The sequence below is a fragment of the Cariama cristata genome, unplaced genomic scaffold, assembly GCF_000690535.1.
Source record: "Cariama cristata isolate BGI_N322 unplaced genomic scaffold, ASM69053v1 scaffold17910, whole genome shotgun sequence".
NCBI lineage: Eukaryota > Metazoa > Chordata > Aves > Cariamiformes > Cariamidae > Cariama > Cariama cristata.
In genome coordinates, this window is record NW_009596581.1 from 15,483 (window position 1) to 35,585 (window position 20,103).

Sequence of the window (20,103 nt, forward strand, 5' to 3'; positions counted from 1 at the left end):
TGTGTTTTTTTTTTTTTTAATTGGGACTGCTCTTCTGTTGAGGTGATGTCTCTGTTCTGTTCTCTGAAGTAGTTGCTGGACTAGTAAAAAGGCAACCTAGAGGTGTAAACCTGGGAAGGCTTTAACAAGTAAGGAATTCAGTCTTAGTGAGATACAGGAATTGTCCTCTTCTAGTCTTGTTTTAAATACAGAAATACTATTTAGTCTTTGATGCTATATCCGTATCTACAGTTTCTTTTGACAGGTAGTAAGAAATACCCTTTAATGAGGAAAACCAGGTGGAAAGTGCTCGCTTTTTGTCACAATTTATATAAAATTGCTGGGCTCTTTCTGATATAACTAGAAATCTACTTAACTGTGATGATATCTCTGAAATCCCAGCACTTTTAACTGGAAATCAATTGTATTGCTCGTGTGCTTTAAAACCAAACCAACCAACCAAAGAACCCTAAACCCCAAGTCTTTGCTGGGGTACAAGTTCCTATAAGGGTTAGGAACTTAATATAATTTCAGAGAGAAAAGCATGTGTTTGGAGTCTAAACTATGAAAATGGTAGGTATTGGGTACTTCTGAACTAGAAACAAACAAGTGGAGCTTGGGGGTTTCCATTAAAAACAAAACAAATTCCTATTGTGTGTGTTTACCCAACCTTGTAATAAAATGTTACAATACACTGCTTTTCCTGATCATAGTAGAGGTTTTTATATAGTGAAATGAATTTGATTATAATATTCTTGTGGAAGCTGTATATAATAGACATATTTTTTTATTCAACAGGCAATCAGCTGTAAAGGTCAGCACAGTATCTCTTACACATTATCCAGAAACCAGACTGTTGTAGTGGAGTATACTCATGATAAAGATACAGACATGTTTCAGGTAAGGCTCTATGCGATACGTGCATTGTTTTTTAAAAGCAGCATACGGACCCACAGTTCTCCTTTATATTCTTCTGGGTATTTTCTGTGATCTGTGGAATTCCCAGGGTTGAACCCAGTTGCATTCATATGGCAACACTTTCAAATTTTGCGTTGTCTGCTCCTCTCAAACCAGTGCCATCTGTTAATATCCTTACTGCTTTCACTGTACTCTACTTTTTCTGCAAGGACGATGTAGCAACTGTACAAATAGTCTAGAAAGAAATGAGTGCTCTGTTTGGATTCATGAATAAGCACAAGAATATACCTCTCCACCCTCCAGTTAATCAAGTAGCTGGAGTAAAGAGGAGGTGGATGGGAGTAGGGCATGGGGTGGGGAAAGGAGGAAGGTAAAAGTGAGGGTAAGGAGGGAAATGTGGGAGCCATGCAGTAAAGGAGACAAACTAGCGATAGAATGATGAAGAAAACTTTTCGTGAAGGGTGTGCAAATATATCAAATGGTGTAGGAGACTATGCCGAGTTTCTCTAAGCTACTGTCTATCCAACATGTTTTCACTCTCCCCTGTATGCATTTGTGTTTTTCTGCATTATCTAACATTCTGGTGTCCTAAGTTATTTTCTTGTGCAATGCTTATTTTTATATATAATAAGAGAGCAGAAATTCTGTACAACCTTAGATTTCAAGCTTGGAAAAAACCAAACACACACAACCTTTTCCAATCTAGACTAATCAGGTCATCTTGTCAGTGACCTCTTTAATTACAGAATCTTATCATGAGTTGTTACCCTCCTCATTCCGTATTTCATATTTAGAAGGGTAAGCAGTTGAGTGTTCTTGACTGAAGAGGAAACAGCTCTGTCAAGATGTCTTTTGCTTCATGTGGCTTCTGTTGTTTGCTCTATATGAAATTTTCCCAGTGTGACTTTGGAATGATTAGGTCCAAATAGGAATTGATTAAAAACCAGTCTTGTTCATTTGCTGCTGTGTGAAGGATCGCGCAGCCAGAGTGAACTGAAATAGGTTTTTCTATGTTGACTAGTAAAAGAAAAATGTAACCCATCCTTTTGGGTTACTGTGTGATACTTGTTTATCTCTGCAAGATGCTTTTGTGCCTTGAGTAGCTCCAGTGAAACTTTTTCCTGTATGTAAATTTTGAAAAGCCATTTCTGAAAGCTGGAATTTTTCTACTTCTTGTGTACACAAAATTAATAAAGAGTTGCAGAACAGCTGCTTTTCTGATCATATTGTATAGACAGCTCTTTTCTTGATTGCATATTATCCTAGTAGTGGTTACAGCTTTTACTTGGGGGGAGGTATTGATAAAGAATTAAGGTAGGTTGGGGTGCTTAGCTGTCACTAATGAAGTCTAGCAGCCTGAGGCAAGGACATGCAGCATAGAAAAGCAGTGCTCCACAGGTTCAAGGTTCAAATGACCCTTGTCTAAGGTAGTAGGCTAAGGGAGCTAATTAAGGATGCTTTGGCTCTAAAGCAGGGGTTTGGCTTAATGAGGAATGGGCTAGTTAAGCATAGCGTAGCCCAGTTAACAACATATTTTCCCTGCTCCCCTTTCAGATCCATTGATACTCCTCAGTAGAGGAGGAATTTGCATCGGCTAGTGCAGTGAGACAGCTTGGACTGTGCAGCCTGATCGAGAGACCTACTGCACTTCCGTGGCTGGAACTGGTGTGCACATCTCCTACTGCCACTTTATAAGCACAGATCATGATTTCTCTTTCCTGCAGCAATCGTGTGCCTGGTGAAATGTCACAAAAACCCTAATTTTGGCCTGTGTACTAATTCACCTATGAGAGACTGCCTGTGGTTCAGGGAATTATCTGCCATATATTTAGCCTGGAGAAAAGGAGGAGGCTGAGGGGAGACCTTATCGCTCTCTACAACGACCTGAAAGGAGATTGTAGTGAGATGGGGGTCAGTCTATTCTTCCAAGTAACCGGTGATAAGATGAGAAGAAATGGCCTCAAGTTGTGCCAGGGGAGGTTTAGACTGGATATTAGGAAGAATTTCTTCACGGACAGGGTTGTCAAGCATTGGAAGAGGCTGCCCAGGGAAGTGGTGGAGTCACCATCCCTGGAGAGATTTAAAAGATGTGTAGGTGTGGTGCTTAGGGATGTGGTTTAGTGGTAGACTGCACTGTTGATAGGATTATGGTTGGGCCAGATGATCTTAAAGGTTCTTTCCAACCTAAACAATTCTATGATTTGTAGTTATGTGACTGGTTTGGCTTCTAACAGGTCAAACTATCCCATCTTAATAACAATAAAACTTTTTGAGCTGAATCTTATGTTGGTAGAGTGTCTTAGTCCTTCTGGTGCTCCCTCAAATGGCTAATTTGTGAGGGTTAAGGCTTCCGTATTGTTAAAATTCCTCTTTTCAGTGCAGTCTGTTTCTTCTGTGTTAAGATGTGTAGACTGTCATGCTGTGACTTGATCTCAGCTTGACCTCAAGCACTGTGTCCTGGTTCATGGTTCAGCGCTCTGTGGCTGTTTTCTGAGGATCGCACTCCACACGTTGGCCTAGAGGGGCTGATAGCTGTGAGAATGGGAAATGGAACAGTCTGGTAGACTGTGGCAATATTTTGCTGCTCAAGTGATGCCAAACAGCAGCTGAAGAGGTTTGCATTATTTAGATAAGCCATTAGATTTTAATTATTCTCAGTAATCTGACTGTGGGCAGTCAGAGAAAAGTTACTTGAGGACTGTTTTGTGCAGCCCTGTGGTACACGTTGACAACTTACATGTTGTCTGTTGATCCACAGAGTAAAGCCTTACTGTTGATCAAGCATCACTTGGATTGACAATCCTTGGAGTTTGCCGTTTGCTTTTCAAATGTGTTTTCCTGGCTTTTGTAGAACACCGACAAGGATGTGGAAGCTGAAAAGGGAAGGATAATGCCTGGACTGCAGGAGGTCCTTAAAGCTTGAGGACCCTCCTTGGCTCCTGATAACATGTATTTTGGGCAAATTACTTAGCTTTTTTTTAATCTCAATCTGCCCTTCTGAAATGAGGTAGTCGCACTGCATGACTTCACTAAGGTAACCATAGGAATGGGAGAAGCTTAGAATGGCGGTTGTTAGTAACACCTTAGTCAGTGGGACCCAAAATAGGGAAAAGGGACAGCAGAGGTCTTTGTTTTCTTGGTCGGTGCCATTTCTGACCTGTGAGGACTGAATCCATTAGGTCAGAGCTGATTTCCTGTGAAAATGAGGGAGATTCACAGTTCACAAAAAAACTGTCACCTTTTTTCCTTCTTCCACTTTGACAGACTGTTGTCAGTTGTTTTCTTTGAAGGAAAATGTGAGAAGTGTTGTGTTGGTGACTTGTAGTCTGCAGTTTTTCCAGAAAAAAACAGGAAATTTTTGAAGATTGCAAACCCAGAATAGCTTCTTATTTTATGCTTTCCAAGTTTATAACCAAGAAGCATCATGAGTAGATGCTTATCGGAAGTAGGGCATATATGGAAAATGTGGGGAGACTATACATGGGGCAGTAAAGAAATTCAGAAGGCATTGAAGAGCAGCGTTCAGGCTGTCTGAATACCAATTTTTTGGGCATTTTCCATAATAAAAAGAAAATGACCATATTTTCATGTGTATAACTTTGCAGTTAATAAGAGGTTTATATCACCATGCACGTACTCTACCTGCCCCCCCTCCCCATATAGACACAGCATTTGTTAACCATGCAGGTTATATGCATATTCAATGGATGCGTGATGAAGTTTCATATAGGAATAGTCCTACCCCCTGTTCTTCTACTAGCTTTTTTCTGAAGATAACATGAAGAGTTATTTGCAAGTAAGGATACTCTTGAAGAGTGAAAATATTACTTAAAACACTAACTAGGAATGTTCTGGCTTCTTGAAAGCTGGAAACAATGCAGAAATGGGTGCTCTTGTCTTCCCTGCTTGCTTATATCCTGCTCAGTAACCTGAGAAACATCTGCTGGGTCAAGTTAACAAATGGCTTCACAACCTCCTGCACCAGGGCTTCGAAGATGCATTGGAAAGTTGTCCTGGGCATGTCATGTGATTCTGTTCTTGGTTTGGGGAATGGTCCTGTACTTGATTTGGGGAATAATCTTTTTTTTTGTCTTTATTCCCATTGTACTTATTGAACTGTTGTTCTGCTGTGGTGTGTGTGGTTTGTTTTTTGTTTGTTTTTTTTTTAATGTAATTCTATAGTGAAATTTGTGTACCAATTGCTACTGTGTACCTTTGTCTTAGAGACATCCAGATGAGATTTCATCATTTAATAACAAAAAGAATGTACTAACATGTTCCATCTGGCCTCTCCTAAAGTCTATATACTGCTAAAAATGAAGATTTTCTTCTGAGTCTAGTAAGCATTCTGTTGATGATGGATTGGTTGGAGGAGAACCTAATCCTTCATGGTTTTGACTGGATGAGAATGGGTTGATTAAACCTGTTCGTACCACTACAAGGAGCCAAAATGTGTAGCCTGTACCCTAAATAACTAGAAGCTTATACAAAAAGCAGGTACATTCAATATGAAGAATTGATTTCTTTTTCCTGAAGAACAGCCCTTCAGAAGATGCGTAGTCCAATTCTCCCTATCATCAGAGTGAAATTCTGTTGAAGCCCAAGAATCTGCAGCTGTTAAATTATCTGCTGGCAGGTTATCTGGTTTTGCCTTGTCTCAGGAGTGAGTGTTTTTTAATAGCACTTCTTTGATTGACGGTAGATACTAGCAAATTGATTGACTGCCTGGCTTTTACACAGCTCTTAACAATAACCTGTAGTGTAGACAACAGAAGCTGTCTTATGCATCAGGTAGAAGACTTATGGTTTGTTATTGGAAGTAACTTAGTGAAATAATATATAATATGACACAGTTAACAAGAAGAGTCCCAAAATACAGCCTAAAATTACTAGAAAGTCTTCTGTGCTATAGAGGTAAATGGAAGAAAAATGAGTAATAAAGTCTGTAAAAAGTAGCTCTGAATAATGGAACTAGGTCTGTAGTGACTGTAGTCTGACTGCAACGTCAGATGAGTTAAAATTTTTGGTGGGTAAATGTTGATAGCATCAGGTTCTTCATTTGTTTCTGAGGGGCTTTCTTTTCAAGTGATCTGAAACCCAAAATTTTGATTTGATATGGAGCATGAGGAAATTGCCGTATTTTGAAGGCCACTTCTTACAATAATTTCTGGTGTTGCAAAGGTAGCACAATACATAAGACTCATCCTCTAAAAAACTTTTTCAACAGAAAAAAGCTCAACCAAACAAAAGAAAACCAAGTGTTTAAAATATTTGATGTTTTATATAGACCATCTTGTGACACAAATGAGTTATATAAAGTAATTACTTTGCTTAAAATATTACATGTAACTTCAGATATTTTTTAAAAACCACATAAAAGCTTTGTATATAGATTTTAATGCTTATATCCAAACATATTCAGATCTCATGTTGACTGTTTAGTATGATGTGAGGAAGACTGGGAGCAAACACTTGTGTGTTTTGTCATCCTTTAAGGGAAAATAAGGCAGGTTTTTCTCTTAATTGCATCTAAAAGCTTTGAGTGATCTATTTGAGAGACCGCAACAGGCAGAAACTGGTTGTGGACAAATTTATTTCATATTTGTTATTGATTATCATTTAAGAGACTTCACATACAGATAGAGAATAGTCAAAAGTTATGAATAAGCTTCCTGCTGCTGGTCAGTGCTGACTCTTAGCAGGAATTGCTTTGGAGGGGAAACAGAAACCGGTTAGGAATAATACTGTAAAAGGAAGAATATAACTTTATAAGTTTTAGCTTCAACTTGTCAACTTATATAAATCAGAAATGTCCCATATTAAACAGTTTTGAAACTCTGTCTCTTGGGTATTCTAGTAGTCACTTTACTTTCTGTGAAAAATTGAAGTGCATACTTTTGATTAGGCCTTTTTTTAGTATTTCCTTGGTGCTTTATTTGCAGCAAGCTCATCACATTTTATACTCGGGTTGAGATGCGTTATATGGAGAATGTAACTGGATGTGTCAGTTAAGACGTGAATTTGGACATGTGTTCCAGTTTCACACTGCAAAGTAGAACTGAAAGCAGAAGGGAAGTATGGGAGAGATCCCTGTACTGTAGCTGTCACTTCAGTTGTGACAAGGGTTAAGTATTAATAATATCACTTTCCTTGACTCTTGAATAATGTTTCTTCACAGCAAATTTAGTTTGCAGAGATGTTTGTTAATGATGGAACCATACATGTCTTCCTATAGCTGGCTTTGAAGAGCAAGAAGCTAAGCAGAATGTAAGTTCTTGAGGGACAATGAGATCGTCTTTAGTGAGGAGTTTATATAACTGTAGATGCCTGATATTGAAGGTAGTTTCATGTGAAGAATATTCTTCATTTTCTCTGTTTGATCACAAGGTGTCTATAAAATGAATATTCTCTTCCATTCCTTGTTCCTCAGCTCCACTTTCCCAGTTATGGTCAAAATTGGTGTAATGCTAATTTGCCTGTATTGATAAAATCTCACTGTATGTTGGTTGGCAGTCAGATCCCTCTGTCCGTTTTGTAATGAAGTTGTCTCTTCCAGATGTTTAGATGTTTCCAGTTTTAGAATTAAAAATTATAGATGGCAAGATTAAAAAAATAGTCTTGCCTACTGATCAACTGTGTATTGTTTCTGCTGAAGAAAGTTGTTTTTTTTTTAACTTCTTTACTCGTGCACGTGCATGATTAGGAATAAATTTAGTCATATGGTGGGTTTGAAAACAGAAAACTCTTCTGTTCTAGAACTACAAATTCTGAAAACATGAAGGTGGGTAGCTTTTTGTTGTGATGTATCAAAATAACCAAGTTCTGGGTCTACAAAAAAAGTCCTTTGTTTTCATGGCAAATTAACTTGGAACTAGAAATGTGAGTGAAACTTGTAATTGCAAGCTAGCGTTTTCTTAATTGACAGAATATAGTGGTAAGTAATTTGCTGTGCTTGGGTTATGAAATAGCAAGGTATTAATACCTCCGTGCTGTTGACAATACTCTAGCAAACATTTGCAACTGTACTGGGCAAGCATGTACATCAGTGGTAGTAAGTGAAAATTTGTCATGCCACGTCAGTGACGTGTTTCTGCCTAGGACAAATGTGAAAATACAGATTAGTCTCTGGTTGGATCTTGCCATCTAAAAATTCAGTAGACAGTAGTTTACTGATGTCATCGACATTACCTTGGCAAAATTGTGTCCCTAATGTTTGATGTTTCTATGGCACTTTCCAATTATACCATTGTCTTAATTTTTTTGCAGGTTGGGAGGTCAACAGAAAGCCCCATAGACTTTGTAGTAACAGATACTATTTCTGGAAGTCAAAATAATGATGAAACCCAGATTACGCAAAGCACCATATCCCGTTTTGCGTGCAGGATTGTTTGTGACAGGAGCCCACCATACACGGCAAGGATTTTTGCAGCTGGATTTGACTCATCTAAAAATATATTTCTTGGTGTAAGTACTACTAATAATTATGTTATGTACAAGCAGACTCTGTTTTTATTCTCTGTTATTTTCAAGACCCCAAATTTCCTTGTACTAGTTGATAACTTATACTGTCGTTAGACTTTTATTACTCCAGTGTACCAGCTGCAGTGTTAAGTAGAAACTGCAGTTTTATGTGCCTGATTTATTACCAGTATGGGCTCATGGTCATAATTGACTTTAACAATGAAGCTCTACTTTAGTAACTGTTAGTGGATTTTCTTTAGGTTTGTTTGATATATTCTTGATAGTCATTGTGAGTAAGTCACTGTTGCAGTTCTGTGCTGAAGACCAAGGAGCACATAAGCTGCGTTATGGAAGAGGATGTGCCCATTGCAATGGTATTCCATTATGGTAGTTAGGAGTATGCTACTGGCCTTCGAGGCGTTAGCTCTTACCTGACCTGCAGTCAGAGGCACTCAACTGAGTTAAAAATAATAATATTTAAGATAGAATAGTAGTTGAAGATGCATAAGCAAAAGATGTTACCACTCTGGCACAAGGTATTCTTAAAAATGCTATTTTTTGTAAATCTATGTCTAAGCACTGCTGGCCGGTGAGGAAATCTTGTGTTTTAGACAGTGCTAGTAAAACCTTAGTGTGCAAAACTTTTAGACAAACTTTCTTTCTTGGGGTGGTTGTCACACGCAGGAAAAAGCGGCAAAGTGGAAAAATCCTGATGGCCACATGGATGGATTGACAACTAATGGGGTGCTGGTCATGCATCCAAAAGGAGGGTTCACGGAGGAGTCTAAACCTGGAGTTTGGCGGGAAATCTCAGTCTGTGGTGATGTATACACTCTCCGGGAAACCAGATCTGCTCAACAAAGAGGGAAACTGGTAAGTAACTGGTAATTAAAATAAAACTAAGGATATTTGTTTTCATGGCATTGAATGGAGGCAAGTCATAGGGTGACTGCAGCGTAATAGCATTGTCCCTGGGTAGTGGGCACTGAAATCATCTAAGTAGATGCGTGTTACAGTAGATTCTGTCCTGCTATTCTGCTTCTGCTTATACACGAGAACACTCTTTAAGTTTTCTGCTAATGTCACTTTTCCAACTGAACTAGCATAGAGTGTAAAAGCTAAATAAAATTTGCTCTTGAATCTCCATCTCTGAAATGTTCTCCTGGGACGTGGGGACATCTGGAAGTTACTGTGTGGAGAGCTGTCTTTTGCAGTACTGTCTTAAAAGGAAGAGTCTACTTGCATGCAAAACAAGTTTGGATAACACAGCTTCTGTTTGATTTACCTGCCACTAGGAAGATAGGAGAAGCCCTGCTAAGTTTATTCCTGTTTTATCCTGTGAAGCAAGATGGGCTTTGCCTTTACCAAAAGTGAGAGATTTCAGCTGCCATAGAGACCTGTGGCATAAATAACCAGGAGAGAGATTCCCATAAAAGAATGTGTTCGCTTCTTCATGGAAGATGGGAGGCAATTCCCATAGCGCTCTCGTTCTTTCCCTTTCCCAAGATCTCTGAAGCCTATGAAGGAGAATGCCATCATCACTCCTCCCTTTCCCCCCTGCCCTCAAAGGAGAAGAAGGGAAAAAAAAATAAATAATCAAACACCACAATAACCACCATATAGAAGTAGCCCAGCGAAATACAAGCAACCATATTTCCAGTCAGGCAGATGAACTTCCCCAGAAGTCCTGTTTGTCTCTGGGTTGGTTAGAATGCTGTCGTGCCTGGAGACCTGGAAAAGCCCATTCTGCTCTTTGTTAAGGTAAGGTGTAGGAAGTGAGAGGATGTTCAAGGGGCATCTTCACATCTTCTTTTGTAACTTTAGCATCCAGCTGCTAGACTTTCAAGACTAAGTGTGCAGGTTGGGGGGAATATCCTTCTCCATGCCACAGTTGCTTTTGTGCTGCTACCTTGAGTTCCCATTACCTTGATGGCATCAGAGGTATCCCTCATACTTGCACTAAACTGACTTTTCAGCTTTGCCATTGGCTTTGCAGAAAACCTACTGCTTAAAGGATGTAGGAAAACGGAGTTTGACTATTTTTGTTCTGTTTTCAGTAGGCAGCCTGCAGTACATAAATTGCTTTGTCACTTTAATGGTAGCAGGCAAACATCGCCTCAGGGACTAGGACAGATGATGTTGCAATTGTGCCCTTTGTACGTGGATAGCAAAACACCTTTTTAGTGCTGCTAAAGAAAGGCATACTAAAACAAATAAATTCCCTTCTCTGCATCCAGAATGACTTGAATTCTCATTTAAATAAAATTACATGGCACACTGGTATTGATGTGATCAGTATTCGTTGATTGGGTTCATAAAACCAAATGCACACTGTATAATGAATTGAACACGTTGCATACGAGAAAGCTTTTTTACTTTGCTGTTTGTGAAGGAATTATCTGAAAAGTGCATCAAATCAAGGCGCTTCTCATCTCTACTTGAACCAACGAATTTTTCTGCTGGCAGCACTTTACACTGGTGACTTCTTATCTCTAGTCTGTATTGTACCATCTAGGTGTTTTGTGCAAGGATGATCCACAGTTAATCTGTGAATTTAAACTGGATTAAAATGTAAATGCCAAACTGGTTGTCATTCATAGTATTCTTAGGCAGACATGATGATTTCATGTGACCTACTTAATGTATTTGTATTTGGGTATTTGTTTTGCCTTAGTGGTATTTTCTATGTACTTTCTATGTATAAAGCCTTTCTATGTATAAAGTAGGTCTGTGTTCCTTTTCAATTTCATAAAGAACCTTTTTAATATATATTCATCATTACTGAACTGGTAACAATAGCACAAGGTGCTTATATGTTTGTGACATTAAAATAAAGAATATTTTAAGGTGCTTATATGTTTGTGACATTAAAATAAAGCACGCCGCATGTTTGGCATAATCCCTTGAAAATGTTTTAAGTACCTGCTTTTAGTCAGATGAGAGAAGCCATGAGGCAGTGTACATTGGGGCTGTATTTGCATGGAATACCTCATTAAATACAGGGCCTAACTAGTTGGGGTGGTTAATTGTTCAGAAGTTGAGCCTGTGTGGCTTCACTTGCAGAACTTGTCACTTGAGAAATTCCACTGGTAATTCACTCTGCTGTAATGATAATCTATGCAAGTACCTGTGCCTGTAGCTAGTGTTGCATTTGTCATTTATCCCTAATGTATCTGCAGAAGAGTTTCACCATTGATGAGGTACGCTGTGGGAGTTCATGCTTCTGCAAAATGCTTTACACTCGCAACAAGCCAAAAAAATGGTACCTGAGTGGCAGGACAGCTGGTGTGTCTTTGGTAGCAGCTTTTAATCCAAAAAGGATCTTTTGCTGCGTGAGCAGCCTCTGCCAGTCTATGTGGGCAAAGAATTCCAGGGGAACAGTCTGCTGCTAATACAGCCCTTAAGGAATGGCAAGTTTCCTCTTCAGTCTGTCATGTCTTACCTTAAACATGACAAAGGCATATAGAGAATCAGTATTAGAGAGAAAAAGTAGCATGCTCAGAGGTAGGGGGTATTTGTGAAGACGTGAGTGATTACTCAGATGATGAGGGGACTGGAGCATCTCCCTGATGAGGAAAGGCCGAGAGAACTGGGTCTGTTCAGCCTGGAGAAGAGAAGGCTGAGAGGGGATCTCATTAACGCTTATAAATACCTTAAGGGCAGGTGTCAAGGGGATGGGGCCAGACTCTTTCAGTGGTGCCCAGCGACAGGTAAAGGGGCAATGGGCACAAACTGAAACTCGGGAAGTTCCACCTGAACATGAGGAAGAACTTCTGTACTTTGGGGGTGGCAGAGCCCTGGCACAGGCTGCCCAGAGAGGCTGTGAAGTCTCCTTCTCTGGAGATACTCAAAACCCGCCTGGACGCGACCCTGTACAACTGCTGTAGGTGACCCTGCTTTGGCAGGGGGGTTGGACTGCATGATCTCCAGAGGTCCCTTTCGACCCCGACCAGTCTGTGATTCTGTAATGTAGTACGTTTCCCAAAGATTTACAGGCAGGAAGACAGTGTATAATAATTAGTACTGCCATAGCACATAACAGTTGCAAATTTAAGACCTCCTGTACAAGCATAGAATAAGAGACCAATGCTCATTATAATCTTAAATATAGGGTAAGACACAAGAGATAGACTCAGACAAATGGGGGGCCACAAGGAAACAATAAGACAAAATTAGGTAGTGTGCTAGGGAGGGTAATGATTTGGTGAGAAAGATGACACGTTTACAGAACTAACTCAGCTGGCTGTAAAAGCTCTCAGACCTAACTACTTATCCTTGTGTTCCACCACTAGGTAGAAAACGAGACCAACGTCCTACAAGATGGCTCTCTCATTGACCTGTGTGGAGCCACCCTTCTGTGGAGAACAGCAGATGGACTGTTTCATGCTCCAACTCAGAAACACATTGAAGCTCTGCGACAGGAGATAAACGCTGCCAGGCCACAGTGTCCTGTTGGGTTAAACACTTTAGCATTTCCCAGCATCAACCGTAAAGATGTGGTAGAAGAGAAGCAGCCTTGGGCATACCTCAGCTGTGGTCATGTTCATGGCTATCACAACTGGGGACATCGCAGTGACACAGAAGCTAATGAGCGGGAATGTCCTATGTGCAGAACCATTGGTCCCTATGTGCCTCTCTGGCTTGGTTGTGAAGCGGGCTTTTATGTGGATGCTGGTCCTCCAACTCATGCTTTCACTCCTTGTGGACATGTGTGCTCCGAGAAATCTGCAAAATATTGGTCTCAAATCCCCCTGCCTCATGGTACTCATGCATTTCATGCTGCCTGCCCTTTTTGTGCAACACAGCTGTCTGGGGAACACAACTGCATCAAGCTAATTTTTCAGGGTCCAGTTGACTGATACCACTCTGCAGTGACCACAATAACATTTTCTTTAACAATTTACTGTGAAGATTTTTTGCCACTAACTCTAGATTTTACCTTTTTTTATAATGTTATTAATAGGGTGGTAGGGTGGGGATGGGGAACTGACAAGGAAATTGTGAGGGATTGTGGTGGAATTAGGATACATTGATACCTGGAACTCGACAGATATCAGTGGTGTTGCATGCTCAAAAGCAGCATATTCATGAAGTCTTCTTGGTCAAATTGTAGTATATTTGTAATCTTTTTATTAGTACCCTGGATCAGAAAAAGGTGTCTTAATGATTTTTTTAAGCTAAGATTTTTTAATGGAAAGGTTTTTTCTTCTAAACTTTGACAAGCCTTTAAAACCTATTTTTCAAATTTAGAAGGAACATGCAGAATGTAACTGACTTTAATTTGCAATATAATTTAACTTAAATAGTTTCTCAAGGAGCTAATGCAGAATGTGTGGACAACCATAGGTGAATGTTCACTAGAGATAATTGGATATGTAAGAGAAAAAGTCGGTGCCTAAAGTGTAGATTATAAAAGCTGTTAAAAGTATCTGTTATGGAACACAGCTGGCCAAAAAGGCATCAAAGATTACTTGAAACTGAGGAAATTCTGTTTGCATTGATTTCCTTTCAGTGTAATAGATACCCACTGTTCATTATGTATGGTATATGGCTGATTTTTTTTTCTTTCTTTTTTCTTTTTTTTTCCTCCATTTAACCTGCACCTGGTAAAACTGCTTTACTTTTTTCCGTACTTAGTTCTGGTTTTTAAGCCAATGTTCTGTATATGTGTAGTCTGGCCTTTTTATTTCTGCTTAACTTAGCTTGCCCTAACTGCTCCTTGCATGCCCAGGACCATTGGGTTAATTGAGATATAGCGAGCCTTTAAAAACTGTATTAATGAAGGGGAGGTGCCACAGCAAGACAAAGGTTTAGGTACAACTTATCCAGAACTTATTTACATAGACCTGAATTCAAGAAAGCACTTAGTCTGTGTTTAAATATAAGCCCACGGATGGGACTGTTTAGATTCTCAAGTGCTTCAATGCATTGTGGTTATATGCTGTTATGTTTTGAAATAAAAAAGCAATTAAAAACAAGTTATTTTTTTAAGCTCACTTACTAGCCAGAATGCTGTAAGGAGAGCATCGTTGCTAGTTCAGCTGAGTATTTTTTGTTCGGTTTTCAACTTGCTGCCATCTGTCACTTTTTTTTTTTGCAGATTGAGATGTGTTTGTATCCATTTTTTTCAAATGTTTGCAAATCAAACAACATTCAAATGTAATCAAATATATGCACCAGGGTGGTACATCTGAAGTGGATCACTTGAAATTCCTGACTTTTTAAGAGAGCTGATAAATGTTTACTATGGAAAGAATTAAATCAGAATTTCATATGAGATGTATCCTGCCCACTGTTAGTTTCATTTCATACAGAATGATAACTCTTTGATTTGTGTGGGTTGTTTTTTTTCCCTCTTGCTTACTGTACTCTTGGTATCTGAGGTATCAATCTATCCAGGTTTAAAGAAGTAAAAAAAGAATTTGGGAGAAAATTATAATGTCTCGATGAAATTGATCATTCAAGCTCAGTTCTGTTTGATCGACTATAGCTTTTTGCTATACTTGTGCCCTTTGTATAAATATATAATTTATATGATTTTAATATATTCTGTATATATACTTGAATTGGCCTGTTCATATTTTGGTTGTAAAATTGTTTTATAGTTAACCTTATAAACATTTTACATGTCCCTTGCCAATGGTGATGGGACGTACTCTGTCTGCTGCTGTTTTGAATATAATTTTGCTGTATAAATGTTCAGCATTTTAATAATTTGAAAATAGCTTTACTTTTCTTTTTATGCTTTTGCTGTTAAAAAATTCTTTTTTTCTACGGCATTTTCTCTAAAAATCCCAAACTGTACAGTTTTTGTCCCACTCGGTGATTGGAAATAGGATGAATCTTGTTAACCTAAAACTATATGCTTCTTCCTAGTGCCTTTTCAATGAGATCCTCTTGTGATTCTGTATTCTGAGTCCTTACTCCCACAAGACATCCTTGTGGCTAATCTTCATCAAGAGTGGCAGCCCAACCAGCTTGGGAAGAAACGCCTTTGGCCTTCAATTCCTTGTCATGGTTTCTGTCATAAACATGAAGGTGCCTCTTCCTTGGTTATATTCAGTACAAGTTCCTCAGGTCCCATATGCATACTGCAGCATTATTTCTATTTAGCATATACCTCATCTGTGAGCGGCAGTCTCACCCCCACCTTCTTCTTACTGGACTCTGTGAAATACTTCATTTCTCACAAGAGATGCTATGAAAACACACTTTCAGGAAATGTTCCTCGTTGAATTAAGGCCACGAGCCATATGTTAAAGCTGGTGGGCAGAGGTCTCGAGCTCCACGTACGACTGCTTCACAGGTCTGGGGTGGCAACTCTGTTACTGAGCTGATCAGGACTTGCGTGCGTAGTCTCCCTCCATGCATAAACGGATTGTAAACGTGCGGGTTCCCAGGCATCTCTGTTATGGAGCTTCTTTACTTTCTTCCTGCGCTGTTGCAGTTTGAAAGCCCTGAAGCAGCAATTATATAGCTATACCCTGTGCAAAGTGAACGTACGGTGTTAGAAGAATCCTCCCTGGAAACACCAGCACACCATATGGTCGTGGTGTCTTGGGCTTGCGTGAAGTGGAAGGCTGGCTAATGGTTTGTATCCAAGGGAAGCATCCATTTGAAAAGACTGTGTTTTAAGTGAGAGGTGTGGGGTTTTTTTTTTCTTTCTTTCACCATTGGCAATTCTGTATAACGCAAGAAAAACTGCAGGAAAGAAAACTCTCCTCTTATCAGGGAAACAAACTTCTGCAGTTCATTTGCATGAATCCAGGTACTTTGCCATTAACCAGTATTCAAATCTAGGGCGAGTCCCCCAGAGCTGGATTTACTGGGAAGGCAGAAGAGTTTGTGGTGTTATTTTTCTCAAACACTGCTGCCACATATGCTGCTCTAATGCAATGATGGACTGTTTGGCTGCTTAGTCCTTTTCTCCTTCCCTCGTCTCAGTAAACACACATCTTCACTGGTCTGGTAACTTGATAGGAGAAGGTAGTTTCTGGATAAATAAGATTATTTCTGTTTGGAGGGACTAAACTTGAGAACCACTCTCAAACTTTGTTTTGAAAGTTTATTTCATGATTCCACTGTTACACTATTTCTTGCATACCATGTCAAATGCTGGCGATGTATTCCATAAGGATTTTTTTTTCTCCTGTTACTGTTGATTCTATTTGAATGCTTCAAAACCAGCTTTGACTGTATAACTTACAGCTAAAAGTATTTTTCTAGTCTGATCTTTAAGGAAAAAAAAAAATTCTGTCATATCCGTGCACACTTCAGCTGTAACACTTTCCTTTTTCCTGGCAGCTTTTTGATAGAGTGCTGGAGTCTAAATAGACGACTGAGTGGTAAGCGTTGTTCTTAGTCTGAATCGTGGTCCAAGTTGTACAAAAGAGTTAGCCTGATACTGCATTTTAATCACAAATTTTTTTTCAAGTGTGGTCACTTTGTGCCTCAGGGTACAGTAATAGTACTGTACTGGCAGAGTAATTAAAGAAGGATTATTTTTTTCTTTTTTGAGGGTGGGAATGGGGCTCAGAAGAGACAAAAGCCATTGTCGAGCTGGTTCTGGTAGGGACAGACCCAGCTTGAAGCAAAGGCATGCCAGGAACTGGTCAGAATTGGAGCTGGTCCTGCTTTCAGACCTGGTTCATGCTCTAAAAAGGATTCTCCTCAGTTTGTTAGGAAGCTGTGGGATGACGTGGAAAAGCCATGATCTTCCCAACAAAACATTCTTTGGTGTTTTAATGGCAGTTCCTGGAATTTGAGGGTTCTGCTTTGGAGCCTGAGCAAAGAGAAGAGGTGCTGAGTGTATCACAGTGAGAAACTGCAATAGTCTCTGAACAGAACTCACTTATTTTTTAACTCCATGCACCACCCAGAAGAAACTGTTGGTTTCAACTGTGGTAACTCTCCTTTTAGTGCTGTTGCAATAGCTGATCGCTTTGCTCACCATTTTTTCATTCTTCTGGAAGTGGAAGGAAGCTTCTCCACGACCGTCATGTTTCTGTTCATCCAGCTCATCATCTTGATGCTTTTCTGGAGTCAGAGAACTGTTGGCAGTGATCTGACCATCATGAGAACTGATGGAGGCATTTAAATGTGGCTTTAGCGTGGTAGGAAAACTGACCTGCTCTTGCTTAAAGTTGAGCTGCAAATACGCTTGCGAAATGAGCCGTGCTTGTCTGTCCTTTGTAAAAGAACGCTCTGTCACGGGTGGTTAAGTCTTGTTTTCCCCAAGACTGCTGTTAACGTGCCGCATCGGATGCGAAGTGGAATCGACAGGTAGAGCTATTGATCGGAACAGGTAGGAGCAGGGGTCTGTTCGGTGCTTGAGCTGAGTAGGTGCGGACAGCCCAGCTATTCTGCAGTATTCTAGCCAAGGATTCCCCCTCCTCCTTGTTTGCTCAGTTTTCAGCCTCTTGTGAGTTCTTGGCTCCTCTCATTTTCTATTTATCCGTGTAGTTGCAGGTAAACAAGTAAATACAGCTTGGAAAGAAAACAAACAAGGAAGAGAATTAAAAAGATACCTTCAGGCTTGCTTCTCTCTTCAAGGAAAATATAAATTGGAGTTGCAAATGTCTTTTACAGATTTTTCTCATTATTCTGATTTTTATAAGCACTCTTCACAAGTCTTCACACTTGGTGTTGTGAATTAAAAGGAAAAACTTAGAAGGTAAGGCTGGTTTTGGGGGGGGATGGAGCAGGGGTGGTTTCTAGGATGAAGTCGCAGTAGTTCTGCAGGCCCAGTGCAAACCATCTCCCATTGACTGCAGCAGACACTTGGGTCTTGAAAGAACAGCAGAGTCAGCCTCAACAGGTAGTAAAGATAAGAGCTTTACGTTCTGTGTTCATGTGAGTTTTCATTTATTGGCAGCGGTACAAAAATATGAGTTGCTTGGACAACCAAACTACAGAGGAAACTGGTGGCTGTCGAGATTTCCTTTTAACGGGGCATATGTATACTTTGCTGGTGGGCCAGCCAGTCTTCAAGTCATCTGGAAGTCCCTCTTGTTTGTGTCATGGTGATTAGGGATGGGTATCGCTTTCCTCTTGGATTAAAAACATGGTGGAGAGCCCCTGGAAGGCTCCTTGTTGTGACACCACCGTAGGAGAAGTCTCGATCACACAGCGAGCCCTGTACGATGAAGTGGTGTTTACCTTTGAACAGTGTTAGCAGCTGTTAAGCTTCTGGGTATATTTGTAAAATTGGTCTTTTATACACCATGTGAAATGGACTGAAATAATTTCTTTGCTGTTGTACCTGTGGAAGTACAAGCCATTTTACAGGAAGAAAAAACTTAAAAAAAATAATTAAAATATTATCTCAGTATTGTTACCGGCTCCTTCAGTTTCTTTCCCTGCTGGTTGGTTGTCAGGGTTTAACTTTGATTTGCAAAAACATATAAATAACTTCAAAAATAAACAGTTTCTCTTAGGCTTTTATCCCCTTCTACTCCTCAACAAAGGAAAAACCTAAGCCTTTGATTGAGGATTCTGAAGCATTCAGGGTAGTGGAGTGTATTCAGGTGTGTGCCCTGAAATTTCAGTCAATTCACTTCCCTGATTTTTAAATTGAACTGTTTGTTTTCAATGCCAACTGCTTTCTTGCGGTGTTAACATAATTGCTAAATAAAAGCAATTTCCAGGAATAATATGCTTTGTGACTCTTAAAATTAATTTCCATAATGGTAATTCAGTGTTTTGTTTGCATCTGTGTATTCATCCCTTTTTGTATGCAGTCCCTGCATACATAAGCTTGATTTTTTTTAAAATGAGCTAAAATGAATTGTCAGCCTTTTTTGGTAAGTAGAAAAAAAAAAAAGAATGTTGGCGTGAGCAGAGGAAAGGGAAATAAGGATATCTGCAATTTTTTCTAGATGTGATCATCTGCCAGCTGGCTATCGAGCTTCCTTGTAATTGAAGAGTGCTAAATACTTTCCAGGGAAGATGCAAACATCATCCTAACGATCCCATTCCCTTGCTGCTTTTCTCCTCATTCTTCCAGTTCCCTGATAAAAGATGCTGTGGTCTTTTTTTTTTTCACTCCTTTCTGAAGAGAGTGTGTATTCCTGCCTCTGTGTTACCTGGCTGTAAAACTTCACTTGGTTACTGCAGCTTGTGCTGCTGGGAAATGATCTTTGTGAGAGGTTTCCAGAGCATTTGTGATTATCTTGAAAGGGAAAGAAAAACAGTATTGCTGTATAGATGCATATTTTTAGGAGGAGCTTAAGAAATCTCTTTCATGTAAAACGTAAGGCAGACAGAAGTTTGACATGGGTGTCTAAGCCTGATATTTCTTTTCTTTTTAACTCACTGAAAACTCATGCTTGAAGACGGGCTTGAGATGAGGAAATGCTTAACAGCAGAAAGGAATTCAGTTACATCAGTGCTTAAAACTATATATATGCATGTATACAATTATATATAGAGAGAAATGCATTTAGTGGAGTATTTGCCTTAAATGCTGTATTCTTAAAACTCTGGCTAAAGCAGACTGCAGAATCAGGGGCCCTGGCCTTTGAACTGTGCGGGGAATTTACCACTTCTGGTAGAAAATGTCCTCTGCAAGAGCAGCAGAGGGAAGGCGGCTGGACTTGAAGTCTAAACTGAACCTCAGATTCCCTTGCTGTACGCTGAAGTGTTGGGGAGTGTTGCTCCCCTTTCCAGGGAAGCGATTCCCATACCCCTCCTCAGTCTGGGGTTAAATTGCAGAGAGTGGACGGAGCTTTGCTGGCCATGGGGCAA

The 20,103-nt window shown here is 39.7% G+C and overlaps 1 protein-coding gene across 1 annotated transcript; it reads left to right on the forward strand.

The window, feature by feature from the left end:
• Window positions 1-756: 756 nt before the first annotated feature.
• PELI2 (pellino E3 ubiquitin protein ligase family member 2) lies at window positions 757-14,101 on the forward strand (the record flags this gene model as incomplete). The annotated part of the gene is made up of 4 exons (XM_009706756.1): window positions 757-879; window positions 8,164-8,361; window positions 9,043-9,231; window positions 12,651-14,101. Coding segments are annotated over 4 exons (1,077 nt in total), but the record flags the coding sequence as incomplete, so codon positions are not given.
• Window positions 14,102-20,103: the final 6,002 nt, after the last annotated feature.